The sequence below is a fragment of the Panulirus ornatus genome, chromosome 16 (genome assembly GCF_036320965.1).
Source record: "Panulirus ornatus isolate Po-2019 chromosome 16, ASM3632096v1, whole genome shotgun sequence".
In the NCBI taxonomy this organism is placed as follows: domain Eukaryota; kingdom Metazoa; phylum Arthropoda; class Malacostraca; order Decapoda; family Palinuridae; genus Panulirus; species Panulirus ornatus.
In genome coordinates this window covers 40,825,386-40,837,894 of record NC_092239.1, presented here as the reverse complement: position 1 = coordinate 40,837,894, position 12,509 = coordinate 40,825,386, and the positions used below count along the sequence as shown (strand labels likewise).

At 41.7% G+C, this 12,509-nt stretch overlaps 1 protein-coding gene across 1 annotated transcript in view; it reads left to right on the top strand.

Moving 5' to 3' along the window:
• The window catches only part of Prosap (SH3 and multiple ankyrin repeat domains prosap), a 1,027,613-nt gene that overhangs the window by 765,700 nt on the left and 249,404 nt on the right, over window positions 1-12,509 (top strand). The window contains 1 exon segment of the mRNA XM_071671621.1: window positions 12,130-12,340. Within this exon segment, the coding sequence (XP_071527722.1) occupies window positions 12,130-12,340 (211 nt within the window).

Here is a 12,509-nt window from a genome sequence, read left to right as displayed (position 1 = left end):
CTAATGAACCTTTATTCTTCTGTGGACCATACTTAAGAACTGAAAAGTTATACGTTATTTAGATTGTGGAGGGCTATGAAAAATCAGGAAAAATGTTGTAGAAATAGAAGAAATGTTTGTTAGAATCTATAGAACCAGTGACAACTACAATAACGATTGTCTACCATATATATATATGATATTGTCGTCTGGCCTACAGTGGGTATCGCCAAGAAAGAACAGGGCGTGAAACATACATACAATAACCACTGAAAATATAGTCAGTTCATCTTAGATCTACTTCATAATGTCTCTGTTATCAAGATTTGTGTACCAAATAATGCACAGGAAGAGATGACTTGCCATATATATGTTTCATATATTTTAGGTAAAGGTTGAGTTAGGTTAGGCTTATTTTGCTGGCACTGTTTCCTTTAGTTTTAATAACTTGTTTTAACCCCATAATACCCGTCGTCCTTTGGGGGAGGGGGGGGGAGGGGGGATAATCCTTTGATGACCACATCATGTTTTGCGTGATCGTTGCCCGCTTCATACAACTCTTAACATATGATCTTTTACTATATATTTGTCCATATTTGATACAGTATTTTTGCCGCGGCGCCACAGTGTGTGATATGGCTGTCAGGAACTTCATTATAAACGTACGTTCAGCAGTATTAGTGTGAATCGTACTTGTTCGTGTCCCCCCAGCGTCAGAATAGCCAACTGCCTGGTTGATCCTCGCATATCCGACGATGTTCCCTGCTACAGAGATGCCTCAGTCAAGCCTAGACTGGAGGCAGACTAAAATGGTTTAGCAGTCGGTCTTTAACTTTTTGTGACTACAATATTTATCAAGTGATGATTATAGGCCTACCCTGCCATAGGCAGTTTGGAAGGCGGTGAGAATACAGCCCTCATTAAACTGCAGTATAAGGAGGTAGTAAACAGAGTTGTATAGTTTGTTAATTATCAAAGACGTTAATTTTCTGAGGACTGGTAGACCTGGGATGAATACCTGTGTTTTCATGTACAACTCTCACTCGAACATTGAGTTGTCAGACGGTCTAAGATTAGCAGGAGACAGACGGTCAATAATGTAATGCTTCATTGTATGCTCACACCTTGAGCACAAAGGCCTGGCCTTTGACTCGATCATTATGGGAGAGGTAAGCTCACACTATCATACTCGGTGATCGTAATGTGTTTAAAAGGCTGAAGCTTTATTGAATCACATATACGATATTGGTTCATAATTTTATTTGGTACCGGTTCTTATTGGTATCTGGTTCTAGTTCTTAGTGATATCTGGTACTGGTTCTTAATGACACATGTTAATGGTTCTTAAAAATATCTGGTACTGGTTCATGATAATATATGGTACTGGTTCATATTGATATCTGGTACTGGTTCTTAATGATGCATGATAATGGTTCTCAGGGATATCTAGTAGTAGAACTTAATGATATCTGGTAATGGTTCGCTATGATATCTCTACTGGTTCTTGATGATATCTGGTAATGGTTCTTAATGATATCAGATACTGTTTCTTAATGATGTCTGATGATGCTTCTTAATTGTATCTGGTACTGGTTCATATTGATATCTGGTGCTGGTTCTCAAAGATATCTGGTAATGGTTCTTAATGATATCTGATAGTGGTTCTTATTGGCATCTGATAATGGTACTTCTTAATATTTGGTTGGCTCTTACTGATGTCGGCTACTGGTTATGGTTTTCAGTAATATCCAGCACTGGCTCTAGATTATTTCTATTAATGACACCTAATCATGGTTCTTAATGATATCTATTACTGGTTCATTATGAAATCTGGTTCGGGTTCTTACTGATATCTGGTACTGGTTCTTAATGATATCTGGTACTGGTTCTTACTGATATCTGGTACTGGTTCTTAATGATATCTGGCACTGGTTCTTAATGATATCTGGTTCGGGTTCTTACTGATATCTGGTACTGGTTCTTACTGATATCTGGTACTGGTTCTTAATGGTATCTGGTACTGGTTCTTAATGATATCTGGTACTGGTTCTTAATGATATCTGGTTCGGGTTCTTATTGATATCTGGTACTGGTTCTTAATGATATCTGGTACTGGTTCTTAATGATATCTGGTTCGGGTTCTTACTGATATCTGGTACTGGTTCTTAATGGTATCTGGTACTGGTTCTTAATGATATCTGGTTCGGGTTCTTATTGATATCTGATACTGGTTCTTACTGATATCTGGTACTGGTTCTTAATGATATCTGGTACTGGTTCTTAATGATATCTGGTACTGGTTCTTAATGATATCTGGTTCGGGTTCTTATTGATATCTGGTACTGGTTCTTACTGATATCTGGTACTGGTTCTTAATGATATCTGGTACTGGTTCTTAATGATATCTGGTTCGGGTTCTTACTGATATCTGGTACTAGATCTTACTGATATCTGGTACTGGATCTTAATGATATCTGGTACTGGTTCTTAATGATATCTGGTTCGGGTTCTTACTGATATCTGGTACTGGTTCTTACTGATATCTGGTACTGGTTCTTAATGATATCTGGTACTGGTTCTTACTGATATCTGGTACTGGTTCTTACTGATATCTGGTACTGGTTCTTAATGATATCTGGTACTGGTTCTTAATGATATCTGGCACTGGTTCTTACTGATATCTGGCACTGGTTCTTAATGATATCTGGTCCGGGTTCGTACTGATATCTGGTACTGGTTCTTAATGATGTCTGGTACTGGTTCTTAATGATTTCTGGTACTGGTTCTTAATGATATCTAGTATTGGTTCTCTGTGATATTTGGCTGTGGTTCTCATTGATATCAGGTACTGGTCTTTCATGATATTTGGTTTTTAATGATATCCAGAAATGGTTCTTAATGGTACGTGGGATGTTGTGCTTGTATATTAGGGACAAAAGGTGTAAGGGTTGGTCTTAAATGTTGTTACATTGTCCTTTATCTGAATACCATCGTAGTTATTTTCATAGGTTTGAGTGTATCTTCTGCTAATGACCATTTGTGTTCTGAAAGATGCCATTATGGTGTTTTGTGTAAATATACTGATGAAGTGTTACGTATATACGAGTTACGAAAAGGTGACATAATCCGGCACGTACTTTATCATTTCTTTTTTTTTTTCTGCAGATATGTGCATGATACTATGTCATGAAGTGGTTCACGAACATATGAGTTGTTATCTACGTATTGATAAGTATGATGTATATAGATTGCAGTGTCATATATTTTGCAAGTGAATGTTTTTCTGCACAAAAAGAGATTGTGTGTAGTTACTCGCGTGTCGTGTGATATATTGTATTTTTTTATGTCAGTAAACTAAGGGAGGAGAGGCAGGAACGCCGGGGCGCCAGTGCTAGAGCTGGTATGGTGAGGTAGGCTCCCCATGGGAGAAATACGTCTTTGAGTCTCGTGGTGCAGCAGAAACGAAGAGGGGTGGAGGGAGATGGTTTGCTGAAGTTCCGTTGTTGGAGTTTTAAAGGTGTGTGGCAGACGGTGGATTTGATTTCTGCTGCCAGTGGAGAGGCGTAGCCGATATCCAGTTCGAATCTACTGCTGTCCATCACGGGTGCCGGTGATGTTCCACGGGAATTCCTGCCGGAGGAGACGAAAACCAGAGTAATTTGGGCTATAGCCAACGGAGGCAGTGAGGGATGAGGCACAACAGAACTCCTGCAGGAGAGTGATGAGCCAGAAGTCACTTGGTGGACGTTTCCAGACGAGGCTGGCGCCCCTGGGTGTCTCAGAGCCAGGCATTACTTGATTGAAGGACACTTTATGACTGATTAATAGCTTTATTGATACGCGGGTATGTATGTGCTACCAGGTGTCGCTACGACGTGTATGATAACGGCGAAATAACGCAGGTCATTTACGATGTCCCATTCTGGGTGCCTAGATAGGGCGGAGCTCCTGTTATAAGGTCATGTCTCCTCATCTGTTCGCTACATAGAGAGAGGTCAGGTAGGGTCACACGTCGTGAACGTCAAGACAACTGAATGACGATAGGTCAGGTGTCGACGAGCCATGGGCATATTTCATAATACGTGGTCTTAACGTAGGGACACTGAGAGGAGGCATAGGTCAGGGGATGAACGATCAAGTTGTTGTTAGAGATTATGCAGATCTTTGTTGTGTTACCGGGAGATAATGACAGTTGTTTTCATATTCACAAAGCAACATTTTTTCCCTTGACACTGAATCCTTGCTCACTTCTCTCTGATCAGTTAATTGCTGGCAGTAAATGAAATGAGCATCGCAAATGCTTTTCCTGTCGTGAAACTTTACAAGTTTTATCACTGAAGGCAAGTCGTGCAAGTTTCATGTCGAAATATTGCTTCATTTGCGCGAACCACAATTCTCCACATGTACCTCAGTCGCTCTTATGTTTGGCTAATGAGTTTAAGACGACACATATTACTTGTAATTTTAAAATTCGGTTTTTCTGGGGGACTTTCCTGCAGCAGATTACGCCTCGAATTGCGAATTCGTGGGACTGAGCGGAATGTTAGAATATAATAGCAACGTAAGCTTAAGAAAATGGCATCTTGGGTGGTGCGTCAGATGTGTCAGGTGTGTGTGTGTGTGTGTGTGTGTGTGTGTGTGTGTGTGTGTGTGTGTGGATTGTTTAAGATGACAATGGTGAAAGGTTTTATGGACTGTCCTCAACACTTGGTGATGCAGGTCTATATTTGGTAGGTATCTTGGGTAATTCAGAGAGGCGGATGAAAACCTTGACACATTTGGTCGAAACTGTACTGAACCTTCTGTCTCGAAAGACAGAGACAGACGGCTTGGTACAGTCTCGACCAGGTGTATCCAGTGGCTTCTGGCCATGATCGGAGACAAGGTTTGTGAATGACGAGGTATAAAGTGAAAAAAAGAAAAAAAGAGAAGCTAAATTGATAAACTGAAGTTAAATAAGATTATTGGTGTAGTTGGATCAAGAGTCGAGGGTAGTATGAGGTACGTACCTGAACATTGTTTTGATAAAGGCTGCCATATATGTTTGCTGGGGAAGGTAACGGTATCATGTAGGGAGGATACAGAGGGAAGAGTAAGTCGTAAAGCCCGTAAATAAAAGTGAAAATGAAAAGATAAGAGAAAAAAGATACTTATAGTAAAAGGAAATTAGGTTTTAGTAAGAATAGAGGATTTTTTTGAAAGGAGGTATACGAATATAGAAAGTTTGTGAGTTATGGAAGATCATGTTTAAAAGAGAGAATAGAGATCGTGAGTCTAAACTGAAGTGGCTTCGGAGTTTTTTTTCACCCCCACAGCTCGGGCAGAGTCCAAGCTGTTCAGTTGGGTCATTGGTCGATTAATCTGTCAGGGACCGCGGCCCACGAAACCATCACAACTTGGATGGACTTGTACACTTTATACGTACTTATCCAGGGCCTTCTTAAACGTCTTCCCTGTACACACCGTAATATGTTTGATGGCTGAAAACACTGCCCCCTTTTTTTTCTTTGTTCCTTTCCTTTTTGGACTCGGAATGTTCGAGATGTCTTCTCTTGTGATTATCTCAGTGGTGATATTCTAGTGTTCCATGTCTGGTGTGCTGCCAACAGGGAACTGTTTTTGAGAATAGGATCGCCGCTGTGCTTTCCAAGATTTTTTTTAAATGAATTTTATGTTGTGCTACTCCCGTCCACGTTATCGAGAATAGAGGCTCTGCGATTTCAGTTGCTCTCAGTAGTTCACATCCTTCACAGCATCACTGAAAATCATGATAGAGCTTTCCATACTTTCTAACATTAATTTCGCCCGCAGTCTTCCGTTCATGAGAGCGTTGACGTATTGAAGGGCGTGGGCAGTGGTTTTTCGTGACTTGTATTTAATGTTTGTATGATCCAGCCCGCCACATTTCTGGGAGAAGCAACTCTTGTTTTGTTGTGTTTGCTGAATGTGAGGTCATCAGACACCATTACATCGGATTGTTCACTCGGGTTATGCCTTTGTCAGTGTCTGCACGGTATTCTGGGCTGTGTTTTATGTCTTCGCTCTCCCCATACTGGAAGGGTGAGAACCTGTGTCATTGAAAAACGTGTCGTATTCGGTGTCCGAGCACAAGCATTTTGCTCGTGTCTGTCTGTAATATCTTAATGTCTTTTGTTGATTAAGATTTTCATAAATGTTTTAGTATCATCTTCAAAGGATGATATAAAACTATGACTCGTACTTTAACAGATATGAGAATGAGGAATAAGATGTGGGAATATGGTTTCTTGGGAGATTAAACCTTCTACTTTGGAGGCACTGGAATTAGCCTGAGTTACAACATAGTGCTATAGTCTGTTAAGTGGTTATATATATATATATATATATATTCATCCCCCAGTTTTCTATTGTTCCCATCTTACGCACTGAGTGTGCCGTGACCCCATGATGACTCTGATCAAAGGCTTTTGCAAAGTCTATACATATATCACATAAGCATTCTTTTTGTTCTCTCTTGCCTCTACAGTTCTGCTGCTGCAGTGGTCAAGTAACTGAGAGAGACAAGATCTTCCCCCACTGACACCATCTTTTCCTGGGTTCTGTAGGCCATCTGATTCCATAAAGTCAGTCAGTTTACATCTTAAAACTCTCTTGAAAATTTTGATGTAGGATTTGATTTCCGTTGGTAGATAGTTTACAGCAATTACTTTGCTTCCTTCTCTTTGTACTGGGGTGATGTGGGTCACTTTCAAACCGTCGTGGATGATGCCAGAGTCCAACTAGTGTTTTGCATTGCTATGTATAGACAGAGTTCCAGAAGACTGGCTGGTCATGGAGCTGAGTGCTTCGTATGGTCTCAGTGTCCTTCGTGAAGTCTTGTGGCAAGATGGTGAGATGTGGTGCGGTGTAAGATGTCGGTCGGGCCGTTCATCTTTAAGGTGATTTTTGGCTCAGTGAACACTAAGTCATATTGCTTTTTTAATATCTCGCTCATCTCGTGGTAATCATCCGTATGATTACTGTTTGTGCGTTACAAGGGGGAGAATTTTACGCTCGTGTTGCCCCGTCTCTTAACCTTGTACCGTGTCTTTAATCTTATGTATGCGCGCGCGCGCACACACACACACACACACACACACACACACACACACACACACACACACACACACACACACACACACCAGCCTAAGCCAAGTACCCATTTATCTACCATCCCTGTGGAGAGGATGACCATCTGGGTTGGGCCGACCCTGGGCTGGCCTGTGCTTACTCATGGTCAGTAACGATAACCACATCACCACGGGGGCACGTATATATATAACCTCTTCTGTTCAGTGTGGGTTAGTAAGATATGTGGTCTATGAATTCCGTTTTGCCTACAAGTAATTTTTTCTGCTTCACTGATGTCTCTTCTTTTTATTGCTTGAGTTGTGTAACTGAGTTTATGATGTATGTCCATCATTTTATCCCCCACCCCCTTTTTTTTCGGGAGGGTCTGCAACCTATTTTCGATTCAATATTCGAAGCGTCTTATTCTTTGTAGTCTAGAACTCTTGTACATTTTTTTTTTTTAGCGCTGGTACATGTCCGTTACACGTTTGGAGTGGTCCTGTCGTCATACGTTTAAAACACACAACTGGTAGTTTAGTAATCAGGAAAGTTGTTATTACAACTGAAATGGCTGACTTTATCTTCACGATGACGTGTGTTTTGTCCCATCGGTCGAGCATCCATACTTGTTGTCACTCCTCGTACCTCGTTATCAGAGTACACTGTGTTGGCGATGGGGACGTCATAGATTAGGTCTTCTTGTGGAAAAAGTAGGTCTAGTGTGTTGCTTGTCTGGCTGGTTCCACTGTTTGCCGACGAAGGGAGGAGAACTTGTCACGCACCAACTGGATATAAAATACAGTTCGTCCAAGGAAGATTATGGCTTGGACTCGGGTTACCAAGGAGGTTAGAACAGGTTTCTTTCATTCACAAATCGACTCTTAGCGCATGATACGGAGGCATTCAAGCAGCAACAGACCACTGGGTCTCTTTGTTTGTGATAGTGGAAGATAACAGAAACGTACAGATTAGTGTGGTACAGGTAGAGGGTGGGAACCTGCAGACTGTGAATATGAGTAAGAAGGAGCATCTCATGTTAGTCATGGACTTGAAGGCGAAATATTTTGTAAAGTATTTCTGAACGTGTCCATAGCACTGCTATCACCTTACCTGTAATAGGTTAATCATTCCATATGTTAACAATCCTGTTGACGACAAAGTACTTCGCCTCATTCGAGGTAAAACGTTGGTGCACGGGTTCGTATCCAGTACGACGAGTGGAATCAGACGAATCAAGCCTTAAGTTGCTTGCTAAACGAGATGATCAAAGCCTTTGATAATTTTGAATATTTGTCTTAGATCGCCTCTTAAACTTCTCTTTTCAACGCTCAATAGTTTTGTTTTTGAGTCGGCTATCATAGGATTTGTTTGTCAGTCCTGGAAATCTTGGTAGCTTGACCCTGTTTTTTTGTACATTATCTGGTCTATTTTTTCAAGTTAGGTGACCAAAACTACACTCAGTATTCAAGTTGGAGACGCACCTGTGAACTGTAAAGAGTGATATTGATTTCCCTAGACTTAAATTCAATAGCCCTGTCTATGAATCCAAGAATTTTGTTTGCTCTTTTTACTGCTTTTATGAACTGATTGGGTTTCGGTAAGCAGGATTATTACGTCCTAGTCATTTTATCGTTTGCCTTTTGCAGTTTAACAGAATTCATGTTTTAGCCTATCCTCTCGTTTTCAGTACCGATATGTAAAACTTTATCTATGTTAAAATTCATTCGTCAACTATGAGCCCATTCCATCAGTCTGTCTGAGTAAGTTTAAAGCTGTAGACATTCAAGTGCAGTGTAGATTCATTTCCCATCTTAGTATCATCTGCAAATTTCGATATTTTACAATAGAGTCCATCATCAACGTCATGAATATATGAGAAAGAGAAACTGACCCAAGACTGATCCCTGTGGCACGCCACTTGTTACGTCTAACCGTTCAAAGGTTGGGCCTGTCCATCGAAGTACAACCCTGTCAATACCACGGGACTTTTTTTTTTTTTTTTGCTAGTAACCTTTGATGCGGATCTTTATAGAATGTTTATTGAAAAAATTTAGTTAGATACCATCAGCTTTACCTTCGTCATACATGTTGATTGTGTCATAAAAGAAATCGAGCAGATTTGTTAGAAGTGAGCGATTTCGTCGAAAACCACACTGAGAATCGTTTATTAAGAGATCGTCTTCTAAATGGTTTGCAGATTTCTCTGGAACGATGGTTTCCATAAGTTTTCCCAGCTGCAGACGTTAAGGTAATTGGACGGTAATTCCCGGGTAAGAACTAACATTGTCGGGATATCGATGTTACATAACCAAGGTACTTGAAGGATCAGGCAAGGCTTCACTATTTCATTTTTCGCCTCTGTCATTGTCCTCGGATAAAACTTATCAGGACCCTGCCGTTTATTGCTGATAATGGTTTCAAGTTGAATGTCAGCGTGTTGCGCAACGTTCCTTTCTCTTATCAGTGAAACTGAATTCTGGACGGTAAGATGTGTCTTAGATCGGCAAGATAGATGCAACGAATCAGGATTTTTGCCCTGGTTTCCTTGTCTTGAGCCGTCACCGTTTTCCCGTGATTGATCGACCAGTCGACTAGGTGATGACTCTCTTGTTCCTGACGTAAATATTCAACTTCTTAAGAGTTCCCTTTTGCTATTTTCAGCAGTATATAAAGCTATCCTCTGAGGCTTACTTTGTGGTAAATATCAGCATGAAGCGTGTATTGCTGAACATAGCAATGGATACCGTAAGGAGTTTCATAGTTATGACAGAAGTAAGAGCTCCACCAGACCTGTCGGATTTATGTAAGTTGTAATCTTGGTTTCAGCCTTCACTGTTCGTATCGTCTGCTAGAAAAGTAGCATATATTTTTTTTTTATCTTAGCTGAGACAGCACGGGCAAGTGAAGCCTTAATCAAGGCTGTCTCATTAACGCTGTATATATATATATATATATATATATATATATATATATATATATATATATATATATATATAATGTGTGTGTGTGTGTGTGTGTGTGTGTGTAGACAGGAGATCTCTTAAACATGTTTCAGGAAATATTACTGCTAATTCAGCATTTATCAGTTTCTTGCTGATGTTCTCAGCTTGTCTGACGTTCTCTTATACTGCTTAGGTAGATTGCCAGTAAGCTGGCCAAAGTTTATATCAAGGGTAGAACCAAGCTCGAGTAGAAAACAGTAGTGTAATTCCTCCTAGGTACACAGTAACACCATCTCCTCCAGTGTGACGACAGTACGGCATGAGTCTAAGGTCACGACTCGTGTACGAAAGTGAAAGATGAGAGGAAAAAGTAATGAGCAATGAGGAACGATTACGTAGATCATTGACCAATGAGGGACGATTACGTAAATCATTGACCAATGAGGGACGATTACGTAATCATCCCTCATTGGCGGGAACCCTGGGACGGCCGTGGCAATGACTAGAGAGGGAAGTCCCCTCCTCCCACCCGATACGTTCCTTCCCATTATCCTCCAACCTCCCTTTCCTAACCCTCCTTCTCTTCATCCCTCCCTTCCTCTCTCCCTCCATCCATCCCTATCCCTCCTCCCCTTTCTCCCTTCCTTATCTTTCCTTCCCTCCCTTACTTTCCTTCCCTCCGTTAGAGCCCATCTTCCATACATTCCTCCCTCACCTCCTTCCTTCGTACCCTCCTTCCTCTCTTGTCCCCCCTCTTTTCCTTCTCGCCTCCCCTTCACTCCTTCTGTCTCTCCCTCCACTCCTTTCTCCTTCCTTCCACTCCTCTCTCCTTCCTTCCACTCCTTCTCTCTCCTTCCTTCCACTCCTCTCGCCTTCCCTCCACTCCTCCTCTTTCTCCTTCCCTCCATTTCCTCCCTCTCCCCCTTATTTCCATTCCTTTCCCTCTTCCTTTTGCTCCTCCCCTCACCCTTTCATCCTTCCCACTCACCCATTCTTCTTCGTTCCCTCCCTCCCCTCCCTTCCTCCCGTTCCCTCCCTCCCTCCTTCCTCCTCCTTCCCCTTCCCTAACCTTGAAGTGTCCAGGTATTACAGTATCTTTATCCTCTTCTTTCACATGAAAGTGCGTCACAGTAAAGTACTTGTCGTGTTAGTATGTCAATGAAGTGCGTCACATGTTAACATGAGCGTCACAAAAGTGCGTGTCATATTAGAGTGCGTCACAGAGTAGGCTGTGTCAAAATAGTCTAATTGCCGGTTATGTTAAAGTGTCGTAGTAAATGGTGTCATGTTAGAGTGTGTGTCATGTTAGAGTGTGTGTCATAGAGTGTTTGTCACAATAAAGTGTGTGTCATGTTAGAGCGTATATCACAAAAAGGTGCGTTTCATTGCATATCAGTAAAGTGCATGTCATGTGTCAAATGTCTTACAGTAGAGTGCGTGTCCCAAATTTTGTGTTCAGAGTGCGTTTCACAAATTTTGTGTCATGTTTCAGTGCATGTTACAATAAATTGCGTGTTTTGTTAGAGTATTTATCACAGTCAGTTGCATGTCATTTAAGACCCATATAAGAGTGCGTGTCATATTGTGTGCGTCATATTAAAGTTCGTATGACAATAAAGTGTGTCATATATTGTGCGTCATATTAAAGTTCGTATGACAATAAAGTTTGTCATATATTGTGCGTCATATTAAAGTTCGCATGACAATAAAGTGCGTGTCATATTGTGTGTGTCATATTAAAGGTCGCATGACAATAAAGTGCGTGTCATATTGTGTGCGTCATATTAAAGTTCGTATGACAATAAAGTGCGTGTCATATATTGTGCGTCATATTAAAGTTCGTATGACAATAAAGTGCGTGTCATAGAGTGTGCGTCATATTAAAGATCGTATGACAATAAAGTGCGTGTCATATAGTGTGCGTCATATTAAAGTTTGTGTGATAAAGTGCGTGTCATGTTTGAATATCTATCTTAATACTATAAAGTTCATGTCATGTTAGAGTGCGTGTCGTGCTTGAGTGCGTGGCACAATAATCTGCGTGCATGGTAGAGTGCACGTCAAGAGTGCTTGTCACGTTAAGACCCACGTCATATCAGAGTGTGTTGGTGTGTTACAGGTCACGGAGTGCGGTGATGGAGGACGGCGTCAGTGTGAGCTCGGCCTCGGGGTCGGCCTCCGGGGCGGGGTCGTCCTCGGCCTCCAGTGCTGGGGACGAGGTCGTCCTCAGGATCAACGTGCCGGAGCTCAAGGTGGAGAAGTGCCTCCAGTTCCACAAGGATGACCTGGTGTGGGACGTCAAGCAGCAGGCGCTGGCCGCCCTCCCTAAGGTAAGAACCTGACCCCACACGGGGTCAGAGGTCACCTCAGGTTAAAGGTCGAAATTCGGGGTCTCGTCCCCCAAGTGGTGACCCAGGGAGGGGTCACGTGATGACTCAGGGATCATGCAGTGAATCTAGGGGTCATCAGGTGACTCGGGGGTCATTGCAGAGACCTCGG